General features: G+C 39.4%; 1 protein-coding gene across 2 annotated transcripts in view; it reads left to right on the top strand.

The window, feature by feature from the left end:
- The first annotated feature begins 3538 nt into the window (after positions 1-3538).
- The window catches only part of DHH (desert hedgehog signaling molecule), a 95945-nt gene continuing 83003 nt past the window's right edge, over positions 3539-16480 (top strand). For both annotated transcript variants that reach the window (XM_089679523.1, XM_089679515.1), the window contains exon 1: positions 3539-4157. In XM_089679523.1, the coding sequence (XP_089535649.1) occupies positions 3858-4157 (300 nt within the window). In that variant the 5' untranslated portion in view covers positions 3539-3857. The remainder of the gene's footprint in view (positions 4158-16480) is intronic.

Raw genomic sequence — 16480 nt, 5'->3', positions numbered from 1 at the left:
TTTTGGGGTGTTGTTAACATATACACCTGCAGTGGTTCACATGAACGGGGTGCGATTCTGATGCAGTGCGGAAATCCGCACCGCATCAGTGTGAACAGGGCTAAATGTGACCTATAAACTGTACAACTCAGTTGAACAACAAACTGAAATCTTTTAGGTGGAGGGAAGTAAAAATAAAAAATTTAAATAATATGGTTGCATAAGTGTACACATCCTTAGGCTCCATGTACACGGGACGTTTGGAAAACACTTCTGAATGATGGAAACTGACTGCTGGAAAACGTAGGTTAAAAAACTTCTGTTTAGCCGCGTTTGCATACTTCGTTTGTGTGCGTTTATGAGCATTTATGAGCGTTTGCGTTTAGAAGCGTTTGTTTAAAGATAACCTCAAGAGACCTTCCAAAATGCCCAGAATGCACTGAACAACAGTAAATAATTAACTATTTCAGACATTTTGAGAGAAATAGAGAGAACAGAAGCAGAGAGAGCAGTATGTGTTGAGATTAGCCGTCTTTTTTTTTTTTGGTGTTTGGATGTGTTCCAGCTCATTTCTGTGCAGAAATTATTACAGCAGTGTCTAACATATTTTCTTTCATGTGAAACCTCAAAGTATGGTGTACCATGTCCATTTGAGTATGGGGAAAACACTTTGCATGTATTTTTCATGATGAAAAAAGGCTCTTGACAGCATCTGGAAATGGAAGAGTTAAAAAAAATGTTCCAAATGCTTATAAACGCATTTAGCCGCATTTAAATGCATTTACAAGCGTTTGAAACGCTGATAAAATCTACTCCTGAACGCAAGTTTGGTGTGTTAAAAAAAAAGACTGTAAACTAAACTGCCTGTAAATGACTGTAAACGACGATGTGTATATGGACACACAGGAAAAAATTAGGGAGAGTTCAGGGGCTGCGGAAAAAAACGCAGAAAAGCTTGGAACCTTAAAGCGGAGCTCCACAAAAAAGGGGAAGTTCTGCTTTAAGGACTGCTCCTCCGCTCCCCATTAAGGATTGGCACCTTTGGGGGGCGGGGGGGGAGCAGGTACCTGTAATTGACAGGTACCCTCTCCCACTTCTGGTCCGATCGCCTAGGAGATCAGAAACGGAAGGTGTCCTCCCTCCCTCCCTGTAGTCTTTTGGAACACGACAGGTCCCAGAAGACTACGGGGCCATTCATGAAGCGCAGCGCTTCTCGCACATGCGCAGTGGGTACCCGGCTGTGAAGCCGCAAGCTGTCACAGCCGAGTGCCACACTGAAGATGCCGGCCTCCTGGAATACAGGACACCACGGGACTGAGGGACAGGTAAGTGGCTGATTTTTAAAAGTCAGCAGCTACAGTTTTTGTAGACCTACTAGAACAGCTGAACTTTATTTGGGGTTAATCAGAGGCACTGTAAATGATGGCCGGTGTGTACTGACTCCTATTTAACATGATTTTGAATGTGATTGCTTAATTCTGAACACAGCTACATCCCCAGTTATTAGAGGGTGTGTACACTTATGCAACCACAATATTTTAGTAGTCTTTTATGTTTACTTTCCCCCAAAAAAGATTTCAGTTTGTTGTTCAACTGAGTTGTACAGTTTATAGGTCACATTAAAGGTGGAAAAAGTTCTGAGATTAATTATCTTTGTCTAATTTTTTTACATCACAGAAACCTGACATTTTAACGAGTGTGTAGACTTTTTATAACCACTGTATATATTTTTAAAATAACAAACACGTCATACTTACCTGCTCAGCACAGAGCAGCCCCAATCTTCTTCTTGGGTCCCCTGCCGGTGCTCCTGGCCCCTCACGTCTGCCAATTGCCCTCAGATCAAGCAGCCTGCTATGGGAGCACTTAGGCAGGCTCGCTCCTGAGCCACTGCCCTGCGAGTCCATTCATACACAGAGCCGTGTCTCAGGCCCTGCCCCCTCCACATTGGCTCACTGGCTGTGATTGATAGCAGTGGGAGCCAGCATCAAAAGACCATCCAGCACCCCTTGTCATTACATGCAGTCAGTGCTAGAGGTGCCGAAACTTCGTTCCCTGCATTTCCGTGTTTTCATTTTGAGTACAGTAAAGAAGGCTTCTAACCCATGTAGTTTTTTGCCATCTGGGGATATCCATTGGGGATATTTTTCTTCACTTCCTGTCCCATAGCTAAAACAGGAAGTGAGTGGAGATCCTTCCAAAGTGAAGAAATCCCTGGTTGTCACCAAAACTAGCATCCCCGTTAGAAGATTTCCTCTCTATTCTTGTTCTGGTGACAACTGAAAATTTGGAATATTCTTTTGCTCTCGGTGATGAAGGTAAAAAGGACAGATAGTGAGGGTGAATTCCCCTAACTGCGGCACAGACAGCTTTAATCACTTGCCCACCGCTCCATAGCAGATGTACTGCTACAGGGCGGCTTCGCTGGGCAAAATCACGTAAATATACGTGATTTCGCATTTCCGGGTAGGGGGTGCACGTGCACCACTCTACCCGTGCTGCTATTGGCTCCAGAGAATGTCAATCACTGGGGCCCTGCAGGCGATTTTTGGCGAAGACTCGGTAACAACACAGGTCTCTCTCGTATCAGCATTGATGTGCTGCTTTCTATCCCTCTGCACAGCACACAGTACACAATAAAATCACTCCCTAACACACAGTTAACCCTTTGATGGCCCCACGTTAACCCCTTCCTGCCCAGTGTCATTAGTACAATGTCAATGCTTTTTATTAGCACTGATCACTGTATTAGTGCCAACCCTGGGCCCTCGGGCAGTGCCCGAGTTTCCAAATGGTCAGTCCACCCCTGCACTTGAGATGTCAGTGGCAGTTAGTCAGTTCCCCCCAGTGTCACAATGCCCGTTGCAGTTCCGCTATAAGTCGCTGATCGCCGCCATTACTACTAGAAAAAAAATCCAGTGTATATACCGCCATTTGTAAACACTATAACTTTCACGTAAACCAATTAATATACACTTCTTGGAATTTTTTTTTAGCAAAGAATACATTTATGATGATTTTTATTATGACGATATTTCTTGGATAGGTTTTATAGCAAAAAGTCAAAATTATTGTTTTTTTTCTCAAAATTTTTGTTTATAGCGCAAAAAATAAAAAACGCAGCGGCGATCAATTATCACCGAAAGAAAGCTCCATTTGTGGGAAAAAAATTACATAAATTTAATTTGAGTGCAGTGTTGCATGACCGCGCAATTGTCAGTGAAAGTAACGCACCGCCGTATCGCAAAAAATGGCCTGGTCAGGAAGGGGGGCAAGTGGGTAAAAACCTAACAGGGGTTCCAGACTCTCTGCACTCTGTCCAAACTAAAACAAAAAGTTCTGCCTTTAGTTATACTTTAATTCTCCAAAAGGAATCCGGCTAGCAGCTGTGTGAAGTGGCCCAACACCTCTGAAGAGCAGCCAGGCTGGCAAAGTCCTACTGACATGCTCGTGCACAGTGTAGTCGGGGGCGCGCCTGGTCTTGCAGTAGAGGGGTTGGGGGCGTGCCCGGGGGAGGGTGCAGTGCACGTTCCTGTCCCTGTCCCTATATGAAGCTGGCGATGGCCGGGGAGAGGCAATTATCCGGGGCTGTCAGAGAGTCCGGAGGATGGAGTAGAGGAGCCGAGGGGCCACCCAGGGGAGGACATGACAGGTGCCTGTGCCCAGCAGGGTGTACTTACCTGTCACAGGCTGCCCTTCCCTCCTCCATGGGCACCGACCTGGATGAGTTCATAACTTCCTTCATTACACAGTGATCCCGTCCATCCCACGGCTCTGACACTGATCCCTATACCTGGACAGCAGGTGCACCAAGAGGATCGTGCGGGGGAGGCGCTGTGCCAGCCTGGGGTGCCCGGCATGCAGTGAGCGGACAGGAGATGCCCTCAGCCCGGATCTTGGCGCTGCTCACCTGCCTGTGGCTCCTCCTGGTCCCGGTGCGGTGCTGCGGACCTGGCCGGGGGCCGGTGGGCCGGAGACGTTACCTGAGGAAGTTGGTGCCCCTTCGCTACAAGCAGTTCGTGCCCAACGTCCCCGAGAAGACCCTGGGGGCCAGCGGCAAGACCGAGGGCAAGATCCACCGAGACTCCGACAGGTTCAGGGAGCTGGTCCACAACTACAACCCCGACATCATCTTCAAGGATGAGGAGAAGACCATGGCCGACCGGGTCATGACTGAGGTAGGTGCCCGCCGGGGGGGAGAGCCACACTACCTACCCAGAGACTAGCCACAGGTCAGTCCACATGCCTGAGGACAGGTCCACCTATGTGTCTGTATGGCAGCACTTCATATCGATCTATCTCTTATATATATATATACATTGTTTTATATATTAGATTTTTTTTCAATTCTATATACAGATATATAACTCTCTCTCTCTATATATATATACATATATAAAAAGATATATACATATATATGTATATACTTATCTAGTTTTATATATATATATATTTTGTATTTTTAATTCTATATACATATATATAGTTATCTAGTTTTATATATATATATATATATATAATTATTTTTTTTCTTTTATTTATTTATTTATTTATTTATTTTTAATTCTATATACATATATATGTATATAGTTATCTAGTTTTATATATATATATATATATATATATATATATATATATAGTTTTATTTATTTATTTTTGATTCTATATACATATATATGTATGTAGTTATCTAGTTTTATATATATATATATATATATATATTTATTTATTTTTAATTTTATATACATATATATGTATATAGTTATCTAATTTTATATATATTTTATTTATTTATTTTTAATTCTAATATACATATACATATATATGTATATAGTTATCTAGTTTTATATATATATATATATATATATATATATATATATATATATATACATACAGAGAGAGAGATATATATAACTGTATATAGAATTTAAAAAACAAATATATATATAATACAGTGTACATATGTACTGTACTGTAATTCTATATACATATATATGTATATAGTTATCTAGTTTTATATAAATTCTTTTTATTTATTTATTTATTTTTAATTCTAATATACATATATGTGTATACAGTTATCTAGTTTTATATATATATATATATATATATATATATATATATACATACATACAGAGAGAGAGATATATAACTGTATATAGAATTTAAAAAACAAATATATATATAATACAGTGTACATATGTACTTTACTGTACTATATATATATATATATATATATATATATACACAGGGAGTCATATATCTGTATACAGAATTAAAATAAATAAATAAAATTGTGTATATATATATATATATATATTACAGTGTGTCTGTACTGTGCATTATATATATATATATATATTATATATACAATATATTAGCTTAATCTTTTTAATCCTTTAATAATAAATGGCACAATGGATGTGACAGGCGTTACTATATGCAGGTCAACCCCACCACTCTAAATTCTTTATTAATTCATTACTCAGTTTTACCTATTCATTAATGACTCCATTTTTTAAAATTCATTACTCAATTTTATCTATTCTTGAATTACTACTTTTTTTTTTATTAATTAATGACTTCATTTTATTTATTCATTAACTACTCCATTAAAAAAAAAGTACTCCATTTTATTTATTCATTCATTACTCCATTTTGTATTTATTTGCTCAGTTTTATTTATTTGTTAATTACTTTTTTTTTATTTCATTACTCAATTTTCATTTGTTCATTAATGACTAATTTTTTTATTAACAACTTGATTTTAGTTATTTGTTAATGACTATTTTTTTTTTATTAAATACTCTATTTTATTTATTAATTTATGTCTTTTTTTAATTAACTCCTTAATTATTAAAAATATTCTTCACATATTGTGCATCTTTTTTAACCATTGCACTTTTCCACTCTTTGTAAATAAAGACACTCAATAAGTCAGCATACAGTGAATATGTATGTATTCTTAACCCAAAAAGTATCTTCTGTTGCTCTTATCCTCCTCCTTTTTTGGTGCTGTGATCCAGCTTCCTGTTAGAGGGTGGCTACGTTTGTTCTCCATGGTCCCACTTTATGTAGAAACATAACCACCCTCTCTTGCTTGCTCCCGACATAGACTATGGACTATGGATTATGGGATTTGTAGTGTGCATAGAGTAGACCACAAGACCACAACTAACATATACTGTTCATTTCAAACAAATGCAAGTGAGCGGGAAAATGAAAAGTTTGGGAGCTCACAGAGGATGTTGCAAGAAGGCAGAAAAACACAACAATAAAACAATTTAATAAAAAGAAAAAATAGTTCACAGGGCCGTTAAGTAGTGGATGCGTAATGTTGATATTTGGAGAATAAAGATTTTTTTTGGTGTAACTTTAATAAAAAGTGAATGTATAGTCTCTAAAGCCTTGACATACATATTGTAATCACATCCATTACGCCACTTATAGCATATTGATATAACCCAGCTACAGAGAAAAAGATGAAGTCATTTTCTGAATAATGAAACTTCCTGATATTAATATAATTGTAGGAACCCTAATGATAACTGATAGCTCTCAGAGACGTAATAGTTACACTCGTATGTACAGCTCACAGTGCATTGATGTAGGTTGGGATATAGGAATAAATAAAAGAGTAAGGAATGAAGCATACCTGACACCCAGGACTGCTCTATATGACAAAATAATTTATTGTTGATAATGTGGGAAATTCTCCCTTAGCTTGGTGCTAAATGTAAAGTATTGCTCCTTGCATAGATGGGAAGAATGTGCCTTACATTAGTGTTCAGTGGTATGAATGAACTATACATTGATGGCAGGGGGAAAATGTGCCTTACATTGGTGGTCAATGAAGAGTATGCTCCTTTCATTGGTGGTCAGTGGGAAAAAAGCTGTTTACATTGGTGGCCAGTGGGAAGAGTGTTCCTTACATTGATGGCAAAGGGGAGAGTGCTCCTTACAATTGTGATCAGTGGGAAAAAATGTGCCTTTCATTGGTGGTCAGTGAAAAGTATGCTTTTTATAATGGTGGTCAATGGAAAGTATGCTCCTTATAATGGTGGCCAGTGGGAAGAATGCTCTTTACATTGGTGGTCAGTGGAAAGATTGTTCCTTACATCGGAGGTCAATGGGAAGAATGATCCTTACATTTGTGGTCAGTGGGAAGAATAAGAAGAATATTCCTTTTATTGTTGGTCAGTGGGAGAAATGCTCTTATATTGGTGGTGAGTGGGAAGAATATTCCTTTTATTGTTGGTCAGTGGGAGAAATGCTCTTATATTGGTGGTCAGTGGAAAGAATATTCCTTTTATTGGTGGTCAGTGGGAAGAATATTCCTTACATTAGTGGTCAGTGAAAAGAATATTCCTTACATTGGTGGTCAGTGAGAAGAATATTCCTTTTCTTGGTGGTCAGTGGGAGGAATGCTCTTACATTGGTGGTCAGTGGGAAGCATATTCCTTACATTGGTGGTCAGTGGAAAGAATTTTCCTTACATTGGTGGTCAGTGGGAAGAACATTCCTTACATTGGTGGTCAGTGGAAAGAATATTCCTTACATTGGTGGTCAGTGGGAAGAATATTCCTTACATTGGTGGTCAGTGAGAAGAATATTCCTTTTATTGGTGGTCAGTGGGAAGAATTTTCCTTACATTAGTGGTCAGTGGAAAGAATATTCCTTACATTGGTGGTCAGTGGAAAGAATGTTCCTTACATTGGTGGTCAGTGGGAAGAACATTCCTTACATTGGTGGTCAGTGGAAAGAATATTCCTTACATTGGTGGTCAGTGGGAAGAATATTCCTTACATTGGTGGTCAGTGAGAAGAATATTCCTTTTATTGGTGGTCAGTGGGAAGAATATTCCTTACATTAGTGGTCAGTGGAAAGAATATTCCTTACATTGGTGGTCAGTGGAAAGAATTTTCCTTACATTGGTGGTCAGTGGGAAGAACATTCCTTACATTGGTGGTCAGTGGGAAGAATATTCCTTACATTGGTGGTCAGTGAGAAGAATATTCCTTTTATTGGTGGTCAGTGGGAAGAATATTCCTTACATTGGTGGTCAGTGAGAAGAATATTCCTTACATTGGTGGTCAGTGGGAAGAATATTCCTTACATTAGTGGTCAGTGGAAAGAATATTCCTTACATTGGTGGCCAGTGGGAAGAATATTCCTTTTATTGGTGGTCAGTGGGAAGAATATTCCTTACATTGGTGGTCAGTGGAAAGAATATTCCTTACATTGGTGGTCAGTGGGGAGAAGAGTAAATTGTCTTTTCATTGGTCATCAGTGGGAATATTGCTCCTCCTACAGATAACTAGAAAGATCAAATATATCAGTGGTTATTTATAGAAGGGGTAAAAATTATCAATTTAATTGCTCAAGAACCCCCTAACAACCTCAGGAAGAACCCTAGGGTTCTACAGAATCTTGGTTGAGAAAGGTTTTTATGATGTTTCCTTAGACTTCCAGTTAGTATAGCATTGGTCTGCGACTAGACATAGATAAAAAAGCAGATTCTTCATAAAAATCAAAATAAACCTTTCTAAATAAACTGAGGACTCCTGAGACAGTGTTCTCCTACAGGTAATGAACCTCTAGAGCAGGGTTTCTCAACCAGGGTTCCATGGAACCCTAGGGTACCTCCAGAAGTTGCTAGGGGTTCCTTGAGCAATGAGCAATTTCTGTCTTTCAGATTAGTTCCCTCTGGCACCATTGCTCTTTTTACCTTTTTGTAAGGGGGTAATTCTTCCCAATGACCACAAGTGAAAGGAGCATTCTTCTCACTGAATATAACACTAATGTATCATGAGATGTAGATATAGTAATTTTTAGAAGGGGTTCCCTGAGCCTGGAAAATTATTTCAAGGGTTCCTCTGTGTTGAAAAGGTTGAGAAAGGCTGGCCTAGAGATTGTAGAATTCTTTTCCATAGACATAAGATCTTAATAAACCTGTAGTTTGATGTCATTTACTCATGTAAGATAAATTGCTTACACGCGTTAGTAAATCAGTGGTTGTGACAGACTAGTGTAACTGGAACAGTCAATGTGTTGGATTGGGAATGTTTTGGGTGTTTTCCATTGCACAAATGTTGTTTTGCATGTGTATGTCTGCACGTTTACAATGATTGCACACGGTACGCATGCACATTTCCTGTACCTGGAAGAAATGTTTCAACATTTTCTGATACCATCTCATGCATATTTTGCAAATGTAGAAATTCTTTGTACAGGAAGTCATTTGCTTGGAACCTTTGTTCTAAAATGTGGTTAGAAAGTGCAGTTCTATGTCTATAGGTATTTTATAGATGCCTCTATATATATACAGGTGAAACTCGAAAAATTAGAATATCGTGCAAAAGTTCATTTATTTCAATAATGCAACTTAAAAGGTGAAACTAATATATGAGATAGACTCATTACATGCAAAGCAAGATAGTTCAAGCCGTGATTTGTCATAATTGTGATGATTATGGCTTACTGCTCATGAAAACCCCAAATCCACAATCTCAGAAAATTAGAATATTGTGAAAAGGTGCAATATTCTCGGCTCAAAGTGTCCCACTCTAATCAGCTAATTAAGCCATAACACCTGCAAAGGGTTCCTGAGCCTTTAAATGGTCTCTCAGTCTGGTTCAGTAGGAATCACAATCATGGGAAAGACTGCTGACCTGGCAGTTGTGCAGAAAACCATCATTGACACCCTCCATAAGGAGGGAAAGCCTCAAAAGGTAATTGCAAAAGAAGTTGGATGTTCCCAAAGTGCTGTATCAAAGCACATTAATAGAAAGTTATGTGGAAGGGAAAAGTGTGGAAGAAAAAGGTGCACAAGCAGCAGGGATGACCGCAGCCTGGAGAGGATTGTCAGGAAAAGGCCATTCAAAAGTGTTGGGGACTTTCACAAGGAGTGGACTGAGGTTGGAGTCAGTGCATCAAGAGTCATCACACACAGACGGATCCTGGACATGGGCTTCAAATGTCATATTCCTCTTGTCAAGCTGCTCCTGAACAACAAACAACGTCAGAAGCATCTTACCTTGGCTAAAGAAAAACAGACCTGGTCTGTTACTCAGTGGTCCAAAGTCCTCTTTTCTGATGAGAGCAACTTTTGCATCTCATTTGGAAACCAAGGACCCAGAGTATGGAGGAAGAATGGAGAGGCACACACTGCAAGATGCTTGAAGTCCAGTGTGAAGTTTCCACAGTCTGTTGATTTAGGGAGCCATGTCATCTGCTGGTGTTGGTCCACTGTGCTTCATTAAGTCCAGGGCCAAGCAGCCGTCTGCCAGGAGATTTTGGAGCACTTCATGCTTCCTTCCACAGACGAGCTTTATGGGGAAGCTGACTTCATTTTCCAGCAGGACTTGGCACCTGCCAACACTGCCAAAAGCACCAAAACCTGGTTCACTGACCGTGGGATTACTGTGCTTGATTGGCCAGCAAACTCGCCTGATCTGAACCCCATAGAGAATCTATGGGGCATTGCCAGGAGAAAGATGAGCGACATGAGACTAAACAATGCAGAAGAGCTGAAGGCCGCTATTGAAGCATCCTGGTCTTCCATAACACCTCAGCAGTGCCACAGGCTGATAGCTTCCATGCCACACCGCATTGAGGCAGTAATTGCTGCAAAAGGGGCCCAAACCAAGTACTGAGTACATATGCATGCTTATACTTTTCAGAGGTCCGATATTGTTCTATGTACAATCCTTGTTTTATTGATTACAGGTAATATTCTAATATTCTGAGATTGTGGATTTGGGGTTTTCATGAGCTGTAAGCCATAATCATCACAATTATGACAAATCACGGCTTGAACTATCTTGCTTTGTATGTAATGAGTCTATCTCATATATTAGTTTCACCTTTTAAGCTGCATTACTGAAATAAATGAACTTTTGCACGATATTCTAATTTTTCGAGTTTCACCTGTATGTATGTATATATATATATATATATATATATATATATATATATCAGGATGGTTGGCTCCTCAGGCATGATCCTGCAGCCTTGTTAATGGCCAGTGCATCCATGAAGTCAAACCCAAGCATTCATGAATTGTAAAGATTGAAGGAGGTTGGTCGGGGGGGGCATATATAGCAGAGCAGATTCTGCCTTCACCCAAATCAATGTTCCCTTCGAGAATGTTCCGCCTGTGGTCGTCTGTCCCATCTCATGTCATCAGTCTATGAGCAGGGTTATGGATACAGATATTCCTTGAACTGTCAATAGGATATTTTTCTTCAGTGTATACCTTTTCTTCTGTTTAGTTAGTCAGCATTCAAAATATTGCTGTTAGCCTTTCAACAAAGATAGGTGCTTGTTCATTTTACTGTTTTTCACCAGTAATGTTTTAAAATTGATCAGGGAGATGCAAGAGTGTATTAATTTTTTTTCCTTTTAATGCTGTGGATTGGTATCCTCATTATTTTGTTTATATAATGACACATAAGCTATTACTGATCTCTGTGACATAGGGCAAGAGGTGTGTGTTCTGAATTATTTTATGGCTTGTGTGTCTAACAACAGACTAGACATATGATGGGATCAAAGGGAGCTCTCCAGAGTGTTCCATGATTACACTGGATACACGGCTAGAGTGGGGAAGGATGAGAACCCCTGTCATTTTTTCACTGCTAGAGCATTATTAGAGAGATTCCCTTCACTTCCTGTCCCGGTGACAACACTTGACCAAGTGAGCGGAACTCTTCAACAGCAACACAGAAATAGAAGCTTTTTTTCATTAGTAGAGGAAAGGGAGACCCCTGACATGTTTTTATTTCTGTCTGTATCTGTGTTGCAGATTTTCCATCACTTCCTGAAGTTAATCGGTTGTCAGCATAACTGGGAGTGAGAGATATTTGGATAGCAGTGGTTCTAATCTTTCCCCATCCTATCCAAAACTAGGAAAAATGTTTTTGGCTTTACACATACTTTATTGCGATGAATATGTTTTTTTTCATTACCTAAAGTTGAATTCCAATACTCTTGCATTGGGGCTCCCCCCACCACGCAAAGGCAACTGCTTGCTTATGCCTAGGGTACCCAGAAAAAGGACTTTTCCTCACCTAATCCGTCACACCATAGGAAGCCAACTTTCTTTTGTTGGCACTTTGGCTTGTGGGCTGTACCTTGATGTCCTCATGTACAATGCAGGACTTTTGACCATGCATTGTACTTAATGGTGATCAGAGTGCCTGCAACTGCCAGAGTGCCTTCGAGAAAAGACTGTGGGGTAGTCCTATAATATGGAGGGAGCCAATACTTGTGCATACATATGTACGCTCATAAATTACTGAGCTGAAACCTAAAATTTTCTTTATTCACAGCTCTGAACACATTGTTGTATAAGGGATCTTTACACAGCTGTGTGCATTGTTCCATAAGCAACTATTCATCCCTAAAAAAAAACACCTTTACATGGCTACATGGGCTTTTTTCACCCATGTGCAAGAATGTGACACTCAAGCAGTAGCAGCAGCAGCAGCAGGAGCACAGGCTAACATGTACATTGACTGAGTGCACAGTGGACCCCAAATAAATAAATATATATATACACAACTGGTAAAATGTCTCTGTAAATATATTTCTAAAGGTGCTATTCACCACATCCCTCCTAGATTGTAAGCTCGAAAGAGCAGGGCCCTCAATCCCCTCATGTTTTGCATTGTATTGGTATTGTTCTGTCACATGTTCTGTCCCCCTCTGTAATGTACAGAGCTGAGCGAACTATTGGCGCTTTATAAATACTGTATAAGAATAATAATAATTATAATAACATGTCGGTAATAACCAATGCAATCCATTCATACCAAAACAAATAAGTTAAAAAATTAGGTTATGTGTAATAAAATGTATTGACACAGGGAAAAAGTATTGAACACACTAACTGGAATTTATTTAATACTTTTTACAAAACTCTTTGTTGATAATGGCAACTTCAAGATGCCTACTGCATGGAGAAACTAGTCGCATGCATTGCTCAGGTGTGATTTTGGCCCATTCTTCCACACAAACAGTCTTCAAATCTTGAAGGTTCTGTGGGCCTCTTCTATGAACTCTGATCTTTAGTTATTTCCATAGATTTTCTTTTAGATTCAAGTCAGGTGATTGGCTGATTAGCTGGGCCATTTTAGGAGCTTTATTTTCGTTCTTTGAAACCAATTGAGAGTTGACTTTGTGTTTGGGATCATTGCCTTGCTGAAATGCCCTCCCTCATTTCAGCTTTATCATCCTTGTAGATCGCAGCAGATTTTTATCAAGATTGTCTTGGTGTGTTTTTCCATTCATCCTTTCTTTAGTGATATGACGTTTTCCAGTACCGTATGCTGAAAAACAGCCCCACACTATGATGGTGTGTATTGTGGCATTCAAAGAGTTACATTTTTGTCTCATCTGACCAGACTATATTCTCCCAGTATTTCACAGGCTTCTCTAAATGTTGTGCAGCAAACTCTAAATGAGCTTCAACATGCTTTTTCTTCAGCAATGGTGTCTTGCATGGTGAGCGTGCATATAGGCCATGACGGTTGAGTGCAGTACTTATTGTTTTCTTTGAAACAATTGTACCTGCTAATTCCAGGTCTTTCTAAAGCTCTCCACAAGTGGTCCTTGGCTCTTGGACAATTCTTCTGATAATTATTTTTACTCCTCTGTCAGAAATCTTGTGAGGAGCTCCTGGTCATGGTTGGTTTATGGTGAAATGATGTTCTTTTCACTTCTGGATTATGGCCCCAACAGTGCTCACTAGAACATTCAGGAGTTTAGAAATCCTTCTGTAACCAATGCCATCAGTATGTTTTGCAACAATAAGGTTGTGAAGGTCAGGTCTTGCGACAGCTCTTTGCTTTTTGTGTGACAACTTGGTAATGAGACACCTTTTTATAGGCCATCATTTGAGACTGAACCAGCCGATAATGCACTGACAAGGGGCAGGATTGCTTTCTAATTACTGATAGATTTCAGCTGGTGTCTTGGCTTTCCATGCCTTTTTGCCCCTCCCTTTCTTCATGTGTTCAATACTTTTTCCCATGTCATTCCATTTTAATGCACATAACTTAATTTCTGAACTTATTTGTTTTGGTTTCTTTGTATGTATGGATTGCATAGTTTGTTATTAACATGGTGAAAATGTCATGTCAATAGCATCTTTAGAAATATATTTACTTAGAAAAATGGTGACGTCTTCAGTACTTATTTTACCTGCTGTGTCTATGTGTATATGTGTGTGTGTGAAGGGTGAAGTTTTTTTGTTGAATGGTCCCTGTTAAAGTGGAATTTCACTCTCTCAATCATCATGAACTATTTTTAATCCTTATGCTGCTAGTAATATTAAATAAATAGATAAATAGGAAATCTCATATATCATATCTCAAATATCATATTTACTTCTTTTAAACTTTTTTTTTTACATTTCTTCAGTTACTTCCTGGTTTCCATGCCTAGGCAAATTATGTCATACATCCATGGAGTCTTCAGGAGGGGAGGGAGGGTTCTCAGCTCAGCCAAGAGCTATGGGCAGGTGGATTCCAGAAGGTAAATACTACACTACATGAATCATCTGCCCTTTCTCAAGATAGTCACTGCCAGAAATACCAGGGGTTATTTTTCTCAGCAAAATAAAGCATGGAGACATGGATGGACAGGGAAGCTTGCTTTGAATATTAACAATGAATTAAATAGCATTTTTGGTTTGCAGTGCAGTTCCACTTTAAGGAGATCTCTACTATTATCTTTTTAGCTGACTGTCTGTAAGGCCGTCCATGGATAGAGCAGATTTCTTTCCTGCAATCATGGACAGTGTTGACAGTAGAATCCCTCCCACCAAGTCATTGTGTGTGGTGGGGTGTGGGGTGGAAGCCGTCCCTGCAGGGAGAGCACAGTGATTATTGCTAGCGGCCATAACAGCCGCTAGCGATAATCGAATGTAAAATCTCGCAGGCTGTTTGTGCCCAAGTTGATCAATCAGCTTGGGTACATTCAGTCTGCCCATACATGGTTTGAATCTCGGCCAATTCCTGCTGAACCATGAGTCGAACCATGTATGGCCAGCCTAAGGGTGGCAATCTTTCTATTGCCAGCCTACATAAGAGGCATTTTGCCATTGTCCCCCAATTATCTGGTTTTAGTAAGGGTTCCCTTGAGACTTGCAAATTATTTTAGGGGTTCTTCCGGGGTAATACAGTTGAGAATGGCTGGATTAGTTTGTAACCACAAACATTTTATGTGCTTGTTGAATGTTATCTGACTGTACATTATTTATAGTAGGACAGGTGTACAAACATCAGCTGGTTGAGATTCTATGGTTGTATGTATACTCAGCAGGTACTGCTTGTGTACATCTGATTGTTTGGCTGCCTTTTGGATGATGTTTGCCTTCTCAGGTTCTTGCTTTGAACTGTAAAGGAGAATTTGGATTGTGTATAATGGTCATCAAAGGAAACTCCGGGCAAATTGGCTAAATTCCAAACAGGGGTGGACTGACAACTCATTGGGTCCCCGGGCAATAGGGGATCATGGGGCCCCTGTGTCCTTGCCCAAACTCAAAAAAGCCTATGAAAAAGGTACCAGGGGCATCTCATTGGGCCCCCTACTGACCCTGGGCCCTCGGGCAGTGCCCGAGTTTCCAAATGGTCAGTCCGCCCCTGATTCAAAATAATATCTATGCAGTGTTTGAAAATAAAAAAATGTATGCAAAATTTGGGACCTTTGTGCAAACAGTGTAGTTGAATCAAACAGTGGACTTCCCACTTCTTATCAAATGCATAAACTACTGGCAACTGATTGATATCTTCCTATGTAAACATATCCGGCAAATGAAGAGTGTGTCATTGGAGGTACTAAGGCCCATGCACACTGGGTGTTTGCCCAGCTCTCCTGAACATCTGTCTCTTGGCAGGAGAAAAGCAGCATCAAAAATGCGCCTAAAGCTGAGTTTTTCTAAACGCATTTAGGTGTCTTTAGGTGCATCAAGCAGTTGGGCGTTAATTCATTTTATTGACCAGAATAAAATTTATGCTGGCCATTGAAATTAATTGACGCTGTGCTAAACGTGCTTAGCGTTAACACACATTTAGAAGCGTTTACACGCGTTTTGTAGTGTGTTACTTGCTGTGTGGGGTTTTTTTCTGTCTACAAAGAAAAAATGAACTGCACCACAGCATAAAAACCAAACCAATCCAAGCAGCAGCTACCTAGCAATGATAAATATCAATGCAAAAATCAAATACTCAAAAAGACAGCTCTAGTGGAAAAGTCCTATTCCAATACTCATACAACTGTGAGTCAAACTTCTTTGTACCCCCCCAAAAAAAATATAAGGTACCCCTATACATCGAGTATCATATATGCAGTGTAATACGTCATAGATCTATATAAAATTCTTCTATAAAATATTTCAAAATAGTTGTGCAATAATTAATATATAAAGATGTCTGCAAAAGTATGCATCTCTCACCCAATTAAAGTGCTAAGTGCTTGTACAAAATCTCAGTATGAT

This window comes from Staurois parvus, unplaced genomic scaffold, assembly GCF_062004578.1.
Source record: "Staurois parvus isolate SC_StPar_1 unplaced genomic scaffold, SC_StPar_1.0 ptg000017l, whole genome shotgun sequence".
NCBI classification, from domain to species: Eukaryota; Metazoa; Chordata; class Amphibia; order Anura; family Ranidae; genus Staurois; species Staurois parvus.
Note: the sequence above shows the minus strand (reverse complement) of the source record. Positions and strands in the feature narration are given on the sequence as shown.